The sequence below is a fragment of the Chelmon rostratus genome, chromosome 10 (assembly GCF_017976325.1).
Source record: "Chelmon rostratus isolate fCheRos1 chromosome 10, fCheRos1.pri, whole genome shotgun sequence".
Lineage (NCBI taxonomy): Eukaryota > Metazoa > Chordata > Actinopteri > Chaetodontiformes > Chaetodontidae > Chelmon > Chelmon rostratus.
This window is the reverse complement of record NC_055667.1, coordinates 6,129,886-6,145,904: the sequence shown is the minus strand read 5'-3', so window position 1 is coordinate 6,145,904 and position 16,019 is coordinate 6,129,886. Positions and strand designations below refer to the sequence as shown.

The window sequence follows — 16,019 nt, the reverse complement described above, 5'->3', positions numbered from 1 at the left end:
TCTAGCTGCTCTGAATGGCTTGGGGGCCCTGAGGTAGAAATTTGGTCCCTGTTGCCCCCTAGGGGTCTGACCTGGGGCCTTGGGACAGTTTGTTCTGTTGGTCATCCAATCTGACGTACTCTGGGTTCCTGTCTCCCAAATATGCAACTGGTCTGGGCCATACATTTAAGAGTTTGTTGTTTATTCATTGTATTTTAGACAAGCTCAGTAAACCGCTATACAACAAGATGAATAAAAATCTCAGATCAGTATTGAACATGTCACATCGACAATTTCATCTTGTAAAATAACGTTACCTGCCGGTCATTCATCATAAAATGTTTCAAATAAGCACAGCTGCTTTAGGCCCATTCAAATCTGAGCACATTAAAATAGCCACTGACCAACAGGACTGTCTTTCTCTTTTTCTCTGATTTTCTTCTTAAATTCTAACATAGGCTAGGGTATGTGATTTAAAATGAAGGGTTTCTGATTAAACCATTTAACATGCAGTATTACTGCTTCACTCAAAGTGTTATCTCCACAGAGACAAACAGGATTTTCAGTTTTCTGGCACAAACTGCTAATCCATGATCATAAATAGGGAGTGCTTAGGATAAAACAATATAGATTATTTACTCTCCTGTATACAAGCTTTTTTTTCCCCATCTGGCTAAAACTGACTTTTTAGATTTTGTACTCCAATAGGGGCGAAAAAAAAGGTCCAGTAGTATTTCCAAGCATAAACCTGGTGTTTAATGTTTAACAGGGACCAGCACCTACGGGAAAGGCTGAAAAATTAAGATACTAATGAGAGAAACACCCTTAAGCAAGGCATTTAAGACCTGACAGTTTACTGATACAGCTAAACACAAGTCAATCTGCAGTTTCAATCTTCACAATAATCACACATACAAACAAGACTATAAGGTGTCCCAATGTAGTCAGTGTAAAGGCTGATGAACAAACTTCATGGCTGCCCTCATGCAAAGACAAAAGTAACTGTGTGCAAATGATTGTAAAGAGGAGCCAGGCTGATTCAACAGTGGATAAGAAATTGTTTATTTGACTTGAACATAATTACAAGGAAACCAAACAGTCTGCAACATTCTAGCTTCAGTGGTAACCGCTCTAAGTGAATCACACTCAACACAGGAGGTCATCTCAAACTGCTTTTTATTACATCTTAAATAACAGTACATTTTAATATAGTTTCTATCTTGCATCCAGCTTTCGGTTGTACACTGACTGACTTTAAAATTAAATACAAAAGGTGAAAAGGGAACAGTGGGGGTGCAGAGCTCTACAGTTATTTGATGGAGAAAGAGAGAAAAGGAAAGGGAATTTAATTAATTTTTAATATTTTTTATTTCATTTTATTTTTTGCCAACTCCAGGCCTAACGCACAATTACAGCACATTTTTTGTACAGAATGTCGCAGAGAAAAAACAGAATGGAAAAAATGTCACTACTGCTAAAGAAAGAGCGTCTCTGTTTACAAGAAGGGAACAACAGAAAATTCTGCCATTCAGATGCTGCAAGATTTTTTTTTTCATTTTTTATTAAAGGACAGAAAAAAACCTGTTATAAAATGTTTTTCTTTGTAAGTGGAATTTTGTTTGCTACAGAAGGAATGAAAATTTATTTGTTCCATTTGAGATTGTGTATGTTTAGGTGAATGAATGTACGTATGCATGTGTGTACAATTTAAACATTTACGTTACTTCTTAATTTGTGGAATCCCTCCCAAGTATGGACCAAGTAACCGTATATGTTGCAGGGTTTGCTTCTCAAGTGCATAGCTTTGACATTTTAGTTGAATCATGTATGCACAGAGTAGCCAAAAACAAAAAGAAAAAAAAGAAAAAAAAGGGAAAAAAAGGAAAAAAAAGAGAAAAATATAAATACCATTGTATTGATATATTCAACAGGTTATTTTCTTAAAGAAAAACATCAAAGGACTTAATTCCATATGCACCTTTTTAAGCAATTCTACAGCATGCGATTCTAAGAGATAACCCACCCATGGCAGACAACCAAAATCTTTTTTTTTTTCGTTTTTAACTTAAAAAGTTTCAATATCATTATTTTCAAACATTGATTTATACAACATGTCATTCACAGAGTAGTAACTGCATTTCCAAGCACGGAATGGGCACCTCTGTTAAAAGAGAAACGTCCGGATTGTAACCGGGCTAAAGTGGAGGTATTCCCTACCCAACCAAATCACATCACCGGTCCCAACCACGGGCAACAGAAACCAGGGGAAACAAAACTTAATTAAAGGAGGAAAAACAAAATGAATAAAAAAGGGGGGAGGGGTGGATTATGATCCGATGGGTTAATCTTCATTTAATTATTCTACACTGTCGCCAGACAAAAAGGTGTAAGAATGGTTAAAATGGTTTTTTTTTTTTTTTGTTTTTCGTTTTAAAAACGAGCATTCATTATCATAAACAGCATGTGCTTGGTTAGTTAACTTTTTTTTCTTTAGACATTATTCTATATATGCAAAGTTTAATTTTTGTGCAAACAAAGATTTGTGGACTACACTGGAAAAAAAAGAAACAGTAAAAGTATCATGGGTCTAAATATACAGAAGGGCCAGAAGTGGCTGAGGACTCCCTGTTGAAGCTCAATTCTCTCACTTTGTTCTCCAGTGGGATAAAGCTGGATTTAAAATGACGTGATCTGGAGGTTTCTTTTAGTTTCCAACTTAAAAACATTTTCTAAAATGTGTAAAGACTAGGAAATAAAACAAAGCTTTGATCCTCATTTTAAACATTAACTGACAGTTCACTGATCTACTTCTCTTTAACAAAAAAATAAGAATGATCCAACAAAGAAACAAAAACAAACATGGCCAAAAAGCTATTCAGAATTAGATCACTGTCATGTAATAACCTTCACTCAGACCTGTGTATAATGAGGACGCAGGACACGTTTGCTTGGTGGTGGTGGTGGCGGCAGCGGCGGCGATGGGGTGTTTGTATTTTCACTTACTACAATACCAGACCATGGTCATGGGAGGGATGCACAATTTCCCCCTCCGTTCCATTTTGAAACCACTAAATTCCTCAAGCTTTTTTTTTTCTTTTAGATTTTTTTGTAGCTGAATGAGTGACAGACAATTGTGCTCTTTTAAATGAGAAGGAGAGAGAGAGAGAGAGAATTCTTGCCCTTGATAGTTTTTTGGGGTGTTTGGAGTCAGTATCATGGTGTTTTTGAAAAGATTGGATATGCAATAAAATTGAACATTGTGATGTTGGAATGGTCTTCCACTCAACTTTGGAGTCCAGATGCCATCTGGAAACAAATGGAAGAAAAACATATTTAGTTATCATATTCAGGGAAATCACTTGTTGGTCAAGCAACCGTGAAATTATTTAAATCAAGGGTTGACCATATGTGCATATCATGTTCTCCCAGTGTGATTTGCACTTACTGCAGACTAAAACTGCAAACACATTGATTTTACCCGCGTTTGTGTATAATATTTAAGAGTCAATATCACGTGACTTAAAGATGTGAAAAGGCATTTCTGAAGCTATGAAAAACAGTTTGAAACAGTAAACACTCAGGCCCTCAGGTATAACAATTCCTCTGTGTAGCTGATTCGACATTATGTTTGATATGTTGTACCCTCCTTTCCAACCACCAGATGGCAGTAGAAGCAAACTCTACACGAGGTCCCATGTGGCTGATGCTGTTACTAAAACATTACTCTGACTCTGTCATTCACTGTTGCACATCAGAGAACAGTCCATCTAGTCTTTCATTTACCTTCAGACACTAGTTCCAGATCTTGAGGAAGCTGTCCCAGGACCCTGTTGCCACTGCCATTCCGTCATCGGTCACACCCAAGCAGCTCACCCGGTTATCATGACCAGCCAGGACACCTGCAGAGACACCACAGGCTGAGACACAGCAACAAACCTGCTCTGTCTGATGGACAGCACATGGTAAATTAGATGTGGATATAAAGACCCATTTAATGGCTATCAGACCGTACTGCAAGTGACAAAACTGTAAGTCCATAATTTCCAAACAGGAAATAGTGGAAACCTGGTCTGATTTCTAAAAGCTGAAGCATAGATTAAAGTGTGATAAAAGGTCATAAGAAGCAGCTTCCGGGGCCTAACACCTGCCAGCCTGATCTGATCTGGTTGTTTGGTTCAAACCACAAACGGCAGCATGAATTTGGCTTTTAGATGATTACTGAAGGCTAATACTGGCCCAATATGCTAATAGTCAATATTCCACCCACCAATGGATCACATATGTGCATATCTGTGTGTGTGTGTATGTGCTTGCGTGTTTGAAAAAGCCCGCTCAGATGTGGGCCTCCTCTGATCCCTATCCCACTATGCAGTCAATAGCTGTAAAGTATTCATGCCTGCATAGGGGCTCTTCACTGCTGGAGCAGGTGATGCTTGCTGCTCTCCCAGATGTATATAAATGTCTTTTATACTGTGGACAAAACAAAACAAAACAATGGATCTTCTCCTGTTTTGCCCGATACCGACACCATAATCAATATGGAACTGCTAGCATCAAAACTGGACTCGAAAAAGTTAAAACAAAAAAAGAGAAGGGTTGCCATCTTAAATTTAGTCAATACAAGTCCAAATTCCTCACAACCTGCTCCTGTATCACCAAGGATAAACGATTCCCCTTCATTGTACACTTTAAATAGAAAAAGTATGTAAGTGCTGATAAAGGTAATCACTAACACTGTATTAAGTCCTGCCACATATTTTGGATTGGGAATGACGTCTCTGACTTGGCCACACTGGTGATGTCGTGAGACTTAACCTGAACACGGCCTACAAAAATTTGACTTGGCCACTCCAGGACATTTAAGTTTTTTTGAAGCCATTCCTGTGTAGCTTCAGCTTTATGTTTCAGGTTGTCTTGCTGCGAGCAGCTTTTCCCTCAAGGATTTTTATATATTTTTCTGCATATATGCTACTCTCTACCTTCGCAAGCCTCACAGGGCCTGTGTGTTCCTACTGATGCATGATGTTCACCAAATATAACATTTAGTGTGAAGGCCAAATGCTAACTTTTGTCTGATCATAGCACAATATATTCCTCCACTTTATTTCCCAGTGTTGCAGAGTTGCCTTCTGGCAAACACTAGTCCGGATGTCATGTGAGTTCTTTTCAACAAGCATAAACTGCAACTTGTGCACCAGGCAAGAGCTGTAGTATGAAAGCATCTCCCACTGCAGCCATGGAGCCCTGCAGAGTGTCCACACACATCTTGGTGGCCGCCTGGAAGATTTTTTTGCATCCTTTCCCTGACTGGTACCACTCAAAGCTTTTCACAACTTCATTTGGAAACATTCAGCTGCCTTATGTTGTAGTTTTTAACAGGAAATTGACTAACCAGCTGTTTGACTTTCCAGATGCAGATATCGAAATAAAAAATATGCGGTCGCATCATGACAAAGTCTAGGCTAAGGCACTGTACGACACTGGATGTGTATACTTGAATAAACTAATTTACCCAAACATATTTTAAATTTACAGTTAGACTAATCACAATAAACTTAATTGCACAGATATCAGGTTGATACCTTAGTAGAATAGGGAAATAGTATAAGACGTTCCGCAACAATGAAACCTAATGCACATAACCATGTGTAATTTTAGACATATAAGCCAACTTGTATGTCTGAAATGTTCAATAAAACATATAGGATCTGTTAAATATTTGCAATCAGCAGTCTAAACAGGATTAGTACATATTGTAAATAACACATCTGTAGCCAACCTGTGACAACAGCACTCAGAATTTTGGATGTGTCGCAGTGGATTAATAATCATCATGTATCATTTTGATTAAAAAGGAGGTATTGAGCTGTCATGTTGTCCACCTCCATTATGACTGAGGCTCCTTCCCAACACAATGTGAGTCTGTCACAGTTGATGTATTTATGCATTATATTATATATCACTATATATAAATACATCTGATGTGGCATTTTGATGAGATTCATGATGGCTTCATGGCATACTAATTCGTATGTTTCCTTTGTTTACTCTAAAACCTGCCTCATCTTGCAGTAAAGCAAATATCCACATGTAGGGCATCTCACAGGTCTGAATCTATGATAAACACCTGTAATTTACCTTTTGGTATACACACTATCACTCAACATGCTTCAGGTACCTCTCCTTCAGCTAGTGGTTTTCTACTTGCCTAACAACACACCTCAGAAAACATTCCTGTGTCATTCAGCAAGGAGTGAAGATACAGTAAACACTTCAGTACATCATGCTGTGCTGTTTGGATGCCTGAAAGCAGTGGAAAAACTGGGCTGGTGGTGTAGTGTGGTTGGTGGCCACCCAATATGTCTAACTTTCCAAAACCAGTGAGAATGTGAGAGCCACACCCACCTTCTGCAGCAACTGGCCAGGTGCACAGAGGTGTGAAAACAGAGCTCAAAGTGTGGACAGATTATGTTTTCCACATTCCTCATCTTTTCATTTCCTCTACTGCCCGTGTTCACTGCTGCACTGCACCAATCGGATTTACATTTTAGAAAACAGGCTGTGGTGGAGGGTGACTGACACCCGGATCAAGATCCTGCAGGGACAGGATATGCTCAGATTCTCCCCACATCTCCACCACACAGTTTTGACTAGGGCTGAAGTCTGACATTTACTGCTGGTTAGTCAGACAGCTGCTACCACTGTAATGGAGCAGACCTGGAAAAATTTGACATCATGGCATATCAAGCCAATTGCCCTCCAGAAAAAACACCAACCAAGAGAAATCAACAGAGTTCGAGGTGAAAATACACCATCAATTGATCATTTATTAAAAAAAAATGTTTTAGGGCAGTTATTTGTCCAAGGAACTGCTGACTCACCAAAGATAAGTGTCTGTCAGGTCTGTTTTTGATGCGTGTATGCAACAAAAACATGATGCGTTTTGACATGGGGCAGTACATCAGCACAACTTATTCATCTCGTTGAGCTCTTTCGTGCCATGTGGTGGCTTACCTGCACGGTCGGCCTTCAAAGTGTCCCAGACGTTGCAGTTGAAATCGTCGTAGCCAGCCAGCAGTAGGCGCCCACTCTTGGAGAATGCCACGGAGGTGATGCCGCAGATGATGTTGTCATGTGAGTAAACCATCAGCTCCTGGTCAGCACGCAGGTCAAACAGCCGGCAGGTAGCGTCGTCTGAGCCCGTGGCAAAGGCATTGCCATTGGGGAAGAACTGCAACAAAGGTCAAGAGAGATTTTTCAGTATTGATCTGTGCATCCATCCGCAGCACATTATACATATGCCTTTATGTGGCACAAAATCACTTAATTTTTTTTTTCAGAGTCTTTCTTGTCATCTATGAAAGAGCACAGTGTATGGATGGCTATTCTGGTAAAAAATATTTAGAAAGCACAACTACAGACTCCTGGTGTTTCATCTTGTAGCATAAAGTTTGCAGCAGGAAGTTCCAGTAGTTCCACTGAAATGCATTGAAAGGACATGGTCTCAGCTATGTAAAAAAAAACAACTCAGCGTCATTGTAATGGTCGGCATCCACAGACGTGAACAATCTGCAGCTTGATTTACAATTAGCTTATTAAACTTTACCTGAACATTACCTGAGACGTGCTCTGACAGACTTTACATAGACATGCCTTGAATGACTTGAGACTTGACACCCAGATATGATTAGTATATAACATGCTAGTGTGTGTGTCTGTGTGTGTATGGCCTTACGCAGATAGCATTGATGTCCGACTCATGGCCAGTGAAGGTCTGTCGACACATTCCTTCTCTGATGTCCCAGAGCTTGGCTGAGGCATCGCAGGCTCCAGAGACAAACAGCCTGGTGTCGGGCGCCAGAGAGAGACTCATGACATCACCGGTGTGACCAGCAAATGTAGTTGTCTGCTGACCAGTCTCAATGTCCCACAGAGCACTGCAAGAGAGCAGAAAGAACATCGTCAAATTATAGCGGCCCTACACAAAATATCTAGAGTGATTTGAAATTTTTAAAGTGTCATTCGAGAAGAAACCTAATTGACCCATTACACAGTGCTGGTAGAAAGTCTATCTAGCTGAGGCAGACGCAGCACTTTGGGTTTTAGTTTAACCTGGCTTTTAATGGTAGCTTCAATATTGGAAAACTGGCATGGCTGTAATGTTTCCACAAATACTGGTGACAGAAAAATCTACACAGGGCGGACTAAATATAGGAACAAATTATAAATGAATGCAAACAAATACAATAGTCCTGCAACTAATAATATATCTGAAGTTTATACTGCATTATTTTTGATTAAATTGTGCTAACTCTATGGTGATTTTTGAAGCTGTAGTTCATGGTGGGGTGTTGCATTGGATTGAATTGGGTGTAGTACCACAACGCACCAGGTGGTGTCTCCAGAGCTAGTGACAATCTGGTTGTCATCCAGGAAGCGACAGCAGGACAGGTAACCTGGGGGGGAATCAAACAAAATGATTGAAAAACTCATTTATGATGGACTGTCTTTTCTATAGTATTACAATCAGAGTATTATTCTGTCTCTCTCTGTTTTCCCCACTGCCCGATCTCCTTCTTGTGACTCTCATAATTTATACATTTTCACATCTAACTTTGTGAACTTTTTTTTACAGTTTATTCTAAAAAAACTAGAGTTGTTGATTATTGGAATAGTGGAAACACTAACCAAATGTTTTGATGAGTTTTATTTTGTTTCTGTCGAGTTTGAATGAGGTGTGTTTCCAACGATTTGCAAAGTAAAATGACAAAACGTCTGACACAAAATGAAACAATCTGAGCCTGTCAGTGACAAAATAAACACATTTAGTGGACGTACTTTGATGGGCACGGTTGCCCTCAAAGATAATGCTTGCAGCCATCACAGCACATTTCACAGCTGCCAGCTGAGGTGATCTCCTGGTTTCCTGGATTCCATTTTTTTTTACCCATTAAGTCATTAAGATGCCAAAATATGTAAAAATAGGGCCCAGGTTGAAAAATACTGGAATTAGCCTTTAAGAAGGAGAGGCTTAATTTCCTTACAGTCTACACAGAGGAAGAAATTGTCAGAGATTGCTTTGCGTGCTGGATGTGGGGGAGATGAATTGACTAATTCACTACCAGCCACATAAAAAAGCTGTAGGATATCTCCTGGTTCATGACTTGCTTCCATTTGATTCATCCTTTACTGGCTGGCAGAGTGTACATACCCCTCCCTATAGCGAGGGAACTAGAACTAAAATGCTGACACACTTCCTGCATCATGTGACACTGATCAGATGAATGCTCCTTGCCTAAGAGCTCAACACTTTCATTAGTTTGAGCTGGGATACGGCTCGACCAACTCCTGCTTTTATGGAGAAAGCACACATGTGACTGGCATCTCTCGGGTGTAAGAATAATTTGGTTTATGCCAGTCACATGGGGTTGACACAAGAAAAAAAACATACAGCAAACAGTTCAACGGCTTACACTTGACTGATTGTCTGCAGGAGGTAGAAATATGTACAATACACTCATCAGTCAAAGTGTCCCGACCTCACAACCTGAATACACCCAGTTTTATTAGAATTGGGTATGATCTTTTCTCCAACCAAGGGAAGACACTAATTGAAACTCAAGTGTGAAATGCATCAAACTCTTAACAATATGACAAGATGAGATTGTGGACCTCTCTTGTCCTTTAGGTATCCTTTTGTAGAAAGCAGTGCACACTGGCTGGGTGAACATGATCATGCCAGTTGTTGTCTATTGATGCTTCAAGTTTTCCATTTACTTCTTGCTGCCATCTTGGCAATATATGCAGATGCTAGAGTAGGTTGAACATTGATTCATAACATCCAAAAGTTCCCTGTAGTACTATTCTGATAAGCATCTACAAGTAGATATTGAGTATCTGTGAAAATATGATCTACTGGCAGGCAGATCTGACCATCAAAAAATCCTGGGATTGATTGGGAAATGCTAATGGATGTGTCCAGCCTACCTGTGTGTCCGGCCAGCTCACGGCTGACACGCACGTTTCCCTCACGGGTCTTCAGGTTGTAGATGGAGCAGATGTTGTCCAGGCCTCCACAGGCAACGTAGTTCCCAGAAGGAGCATAGGCGCACGTCATCACCCAGGAGGAGCGCAACGGGATGGCGTGGACCTGGAAGAGAGGAGGAAGATTTAATATTAGATAGTATGCAGTGACAGATGGGATAGAGAGGGGGAGGGCATGTGACAAAGTCTGTCTGCAATATTAACTTAACCTTTCAAGGGCACAATACCCACTATAAATAGCATCACTTGGCACCCTCAAACACATCAATTGTTTTATAATGAACTCAGCACTTTGTCAATCTATAACAAACTGTAAAAGATTTCAATCTCATTAGCCAATGGTAGTTTATATTTTGCCTTTTTGATTTGAGATCCAATTGCCTTTTGCCAAGCTGGTGTTCTATGATGTCATCTTATTACCTCATTTTGCTCTATCATGATGCTGACATGTGCCTTGAATATTTCATTGTTTTAACAATATAGCTTTGAATTATTACAGTTCAGTCACACATGCACACAAAAAAGAAACATGGAGTTTGTACCTTGTTTGTGGTGTAGCTGTCCCAAATAATTAGTTTGCCGTCCTGGGAGGCGCTGACCAAAAGCCTGATGAGGAAAAAAATATAATTAAACTACGGGGCAATTTAAAATGACCAGACCCTTGTAATTTGTGGAAAAGGTTTTCTGTGTGTTGCATGATGTGAAATTACACTGCAGTACATAACTGTTTGGCCAGGGACACAATTCTTTTGCGCTCACTTTCATTTGAGGGTGTTTGTATACATACTGGGTATACAGTGTGGGAACTGAAGCCTCTGTGTCTATCTCTACTGTACAACAATTAGGGAGAATGTGTACATAAAAACGGTACAATTCCTACAAGGTTAGGCCACCTATAAAGCAAGAAATCTGACCTCAAATTTACTGTTTCATTTCAAATTCAATGTGATGAAATACAGACCCAACATAATGAAAGTAATGTCACTATCCAAACAGTAGTACAGATGGATGGATGGATATTATATGTTATTGTAGCTGGGGACAAAACATGCCTGACAATGTACTGTTGTATGAGTGAATATGACAACTAATAGCAAGTGATCCAGGTCAGGTGATCCAAATAGCTGTCAGCATATGTAAGAGGAGAGATGGAGGGCTTGTTGAGGCCCCATCATGGGAGCTAAACATTGAAAAGTCCATAAAAGATGCAAATTGAATTTTGTAGTGCAGAGTCAACTTCAACTTTTGTCACAACAGACAAGAAAAACTGCAAAAGTCACAACAGCAGATTCAACAACCTGGATTGACGAATAAACAAGCACCATAATGTATAAAGTTTAAACAGTCAAAACATGCTTGGTAATGAATTTAAAAGCTTTTAATCCAGCACCTGTCTACCAAGTTAATACATGACCACATTATTTTATAGCTACTGCTATACCAACATCCTACTATTCCACAGAATGGACTGTGCTAATCCTTAAATGGATCTGAGGCACAGTGATTAATTTCTGGGTATTTCTAATACAGCATTAAGTACTTTTCAGACCATTTATTTACTTTCAATATTTTATGTGCCTCAAAAACATAATCTGCAGAGTCTGCATGCTAAGCATAGTCATTCTAGACAGGAATCGTTAGAATCCCTGCTTTTTCATTCAGGAGGCAGCTCTCAGGTACCTTTGTGGCTGTGTGCTGCTATCTGGGTGAATCCAACAAGAGTAACCACAGTGACGGCCCCAATGCACATAGGAACAGGAAAAGGAGTGAACACACCAAGGCCTGCTGGGACTATGCAAATCTTAACTACTGGGCTGGCAGGAACGTGCTCACATGTGCACACTCCAGTAGATAATAAGCCACGGACAGAATGGTCTGTGCTGGGAATTTTAGTGTAGAAGAAAATGCGGCATCAGCTTCCCAGACTTTAAATGAACACACTAAAATCAAAAAATCAAAGTTTAGGATGACATCAAAAGCAGGAACTTGTACCAACTGCAGATTAGGCCCCATATTAACTAAGCGTGAGTGAGGGAGTGAGTTTGTGTGTCAGCTGGGAGATGATGATGCAATGCTTTGAGGTGTTCATTTTTTAATCACAACAGAGCTCTGCCATAAACAAGGTTGGGAACAGAGACTCAATGATTTGTAAGATGAACAAATCAAACCATGTTCATTGAATTTGTTGCTCTTTTTTTCTCAAACTGAACAAAAACCTGATTTTGAGTAAACAAATTCACAGCTTGCTCACCATTCATCAGGTCTGTTTGAGTAACTGTGATACAGTCAAACACAAGAAGAGTGTGTGCGGCTGCAGTTTTGTTAAGCTGAAGTGAATAACAGCAAAAGAAAAAGAACATAAGATGTAGACACACTTTCCATTACTTCTAATGTCTGCCATTCTTTGCATGACTTTTAAGCTATTAGAAATGGGGTCCATGCTAAGCTCATTTCCACACAGTGTGCAACTGTGTGATGAGTTTTTAAATTGAACAACGTTGGATGCTGGAGTCCATGATGAGTCAAAGCTTATGTGAGACACAAAAATTAATTACCTAATAGAAATGGTGCATAATAATTTTTTCAATGATGCCCAATTAATATAGCTTGCAACATTTCTGCCTATTAAATTCAGTGCTGACGTGGTATTTCAGGTGTGCTTCAATGGTTACATAATAAAACAACTGAAAACTTAATTCTTAAGAAATCAACATTAATTACAAAAAATCATTTTAATCCCAAACCTGAGAAACACAAGGCAACTCTGAAAAGAGCAGTCTTCTATCAGTAGAGCCATAAAAACAACAACAAAAACCAAATAACTGTGGCAATGAAAAAATCTCTTAATGTGGGACGTGCGTTCTGACTCTGTGGAGGAGGTTCTTAAATTCTACATTTAAGCTCCCTCTGCTGATGCTAATACAATGTAGTTTGATACAGATTCTAAAAAAAAAACTCCACCATTGCCAGAAAATAATGTTTTGAAGGACTAACATGTCATGGACTAACATAACTACAAAGCATTGCATCTTACATGCATTTTACATTTTATAAGATAAACACTTGTGCGGTTGTTGGGTCCACAGAGCACTAGACTCTGAACATTTAACTCAATATATTATTGACTAATGAGGGGAACTTACTGCAACCAACTGATGGGATTCTTTCTCAAACTGTTAGAAACCCACCCCTGGCTGAATTCAAGTAGTTCCTCCATTGGGCTAAAAATACCACGCTTGGCCTCGACTCTGGCTCAAAACATCTTCATGTGACCTTCTTTCTGGGTGGCTGAATCTCAGCAGGTAGTCTAATAAATACCCCAACTCCTCTGGGGGGTGAAACATTAACAGATGAAACAAACAAACAGGAGGAGCTGACTGTGGGTATATACAGTGGTAGCCTTTTTCTTGGATATATGACTGGGAGGATGATGAGGTGACATAGCAGTTTGCATCGTTCTCTGTGGACTGACGCACAGCAGCGCCACAGCGATTAACTTGTTGGTTGCTGAGGTGAGAGGTGTGTACAACTCCAGGGAAAAGGCTTTGTGTGAAATGAGGAGTGTTGCTTCATCTGCCTTGGCCATCGAGCCTCAACACTGCTTCAACAACGGCTGACTCCATTTTGAGTATTTTCCCTACCCACATACCCCACCCCCAGCGCACACAAACACACAACACAGCAGACACACTCAAAGATTGAGTGCCTGATGCATGCTCAATGTGCTTCTACACAAAATGCATTACCTATTGTGCATGTGCACACGTATCCTATTGTTGAATTGTCAGAACACTGAGTATATGTTAATCTGACAGATCGCTTTGGACAGATGTAAAGAAAAAGACCTGCTTTTGGATGCAAAAGTGAGCCATTATGGAATGTCACGATTTGACAAGGACCCTCAGGAGAAGTAACCAGCACAAAGACAGTCAAGCTTGCTTTTATATCCATTTCTTGCATTTAGGTGAAGGGGGCAGGGCTGATGGGATGAAATATTTAGTTAATGGAAAGAACGGACGTGAATGAGATTACCTCGAGTCAGTGCCCCAGTGCATGGCATAGATTTTAGCCAGATGCCCCCTCAGTGTCCGTCTAGTGCGCATCTGAATTCGGCCAACAGGGTCGATGTTAGCTGTGATCTAAAGGAGATTAAGATGAGAAGAAGTCGTCACTTTAATGCCATTAAATGCTTTTGTTTTGTTTTTCTGCTGTTTGCACTGGAGCTTCAAGCAGTGTAGCATAGTGAGGTGGCACGATTAAAGATATGACTAAGAAAAACATAAAAAGAATGCAGTCTTCAAATCCTGCACTCACCATAAACACTACCTTCCCATTATTGAAGGTGATTTTAGTCTCTTTTTTCTTTCTTTTTCATTTTTTTCTTTACATATTTTATTACAGTTATTCATAAATAATTGTGAGTGAAGCTCATAGTATGAACATATTTCTTACCTGAGACAGGGTAGCATCCGCACACGCTTTCCTGGCATCCTGAAACACAACAATCAGTCAAATCTATTTCAGCCCACTCCAATATTAGTTTAAGATCAGTGAATCAATACGCTGTGTCTGTGCAATGTGCGCCAACCAATAAACCAAGTTGTGTTAATGGGACAAACTGTACTGAAAAAGTGTAGTTTCTATACTAGTAATAACATTCTCGTTATATTATGGATACATTTTCAAAACTACTTAGCCATGCATAACTGTCATAAACTGACATCATATTGCAGTTCAAAAGCCAGCGGGGTTTGAACAGTATTTGCAGATGACAGTTTCACCTCTTTGACACTTTTATGTCTGGGGCTCCACCACCATAAAAAGGTACTGAGCAAAGTGGCAATAATAGTGACCTTTTTTTCAAGATTATTGTTTCGGGTTTCTGCTTCCTTTGAATAGTGCAGCTGAAGAGAAGCAGGAAAGGGGGCAGAAAGAAGGGATGACATGCAGCAAAGGGCCACTGGTTGGAATCAAACCAATGCCGCTGCAGTAAGGACACAGCCTCAGTACACGGGGTGCGCACTCTACTAGGTGAACTACCAGGGCAATACAAGCGGACAAAAAAGGCAAATTCTGCATCATAACAATTAAGGTGGATTCTTGTCCATCACTACCATGATGCTAATGGGATCTCTGTACATGCTTTTTGCAGACAGCTTTCACTCTAGGTTTCAATATCTGCGGCATTACTGTGGGAAATATAGCACAGTGGCTCATGATGGAATAGTGTCATCCCACTACTGTCTCAGGTGGCTGATTTGCAGCATTGCAGGCAATAGCTTCAGAGAATCCACTGACAATCTAACATACTGTCATGGGCTGTAAAAGACACTTAAACCAAGACAGACCTTCATCTGGCAGGCTAACTCTGAGCAAATGGCTTCATTTGTGCTATACCCTTATAATGTCAACATTAATGGAGATGCATCTTAATAGGAAATTTCTGAAAGAAAAGTCTACTGTCATCAACACCACTATCAATTATCAGTCTCTGGGGCACATATCTTAACTGACAACTTGGATTTGTAAACTAATGGAAAACTAAAAACAGGCAGACTTGAGGACACAGAGGGACTTACTCTGATCTGGTTCTTGAGCTGCTCAGCCTCCTGGCGTAGCTGATCCAGTTCACTCATTTTCCTCTGCTAATGGTGTGCTTCGCTCCGCCGCCTAGACTCTTGCTGATCTGGAGGAGACAAGAAATGAGAGGATCAACATACGTACCACATACTGCTCATTTAATGTTAGTAGTAAAACACAAAATGCACAAGTAAGTAACTTACACTATGTACTTTTTCACTCTGAATGCTAGTGCACCAAATTACATGTAAACACATGGCCAAAGTGGAGAGACATTATGCGTTTTGTCTTTCATGGACATGGTTACTTCAACAAAATGCAGCTGAGGATCACATAGTGTTTCTTAAATCAGATCTGTAAGGCCCAGACAAAGTCACAGGGAATCACAACAGCCCAACACTTTCTAGGCAGCTCAA

At 39.9% G+C, this 16,019-nt stretch overlaps 1 protein-coding gene across 3 annotated transcripts in view; it reads right to left on the bottom strand.

The window, feature by feature from the left end:
• Window positions 1-1,025: 1,025 nt before the first annotated feature.
• The window catches only part of gnb1a (guanine nucleotide binding protein (G protein), beta polypeptide 1a), a 36,255-nt gene continuing 21,261 nt past the window's right edge, over window positions 1,026-16,019 (bottom strand). For all 3 annotated transcript variants that reach the window (XM_041945213.1, XM_041945214.1, XM_041945215.1), the window contains exons 2-11: window positions 15,603-15,709; window positions 14,476-14,514; window positions 14,056-14,162; window positions 10,566-10,629; window positions 9,967-10,129; window positions 8,369-8,435; window positions 7,715-7,916; window positions 6,994-7,210; window positions 3,763-3,878; window positions 1,026-3,285 (exon numbers count right to left, since the gene is read on the bottom strand). In XM_041945213.1, the coding sequence (XP_041801147.1) occupies window positions 3,772-3,878; window positions 6,994-7,210; window positions 7,715-7,916; window positions 8,369-8,435; window positions 9,967-10,129; window positions 10,566-10,629; window positions 14,056-14,162; window positions 14,476-14,514; window positions 15,603-15,659 (1,023 nt within the window). In that variant the 5' untranslated portion in view covers window positions 15,660-15,709 and the 3' untranslated portion in view covers window positions 1,026-3,285; window positions 3,763-3,771. The remainder of the gene's footprint in view (window positions 3,286-3,762; window positions 3,879-6,993; window positions 7,211-7,714; window positions 7,917-8,368; window positions 8,436-9,966; window positions 10,130-10,565; window positions 10,630-14,055; window positions 14,163-14,475; window positions 14,515-15,602; window positions 15,710-16,019) is intronic.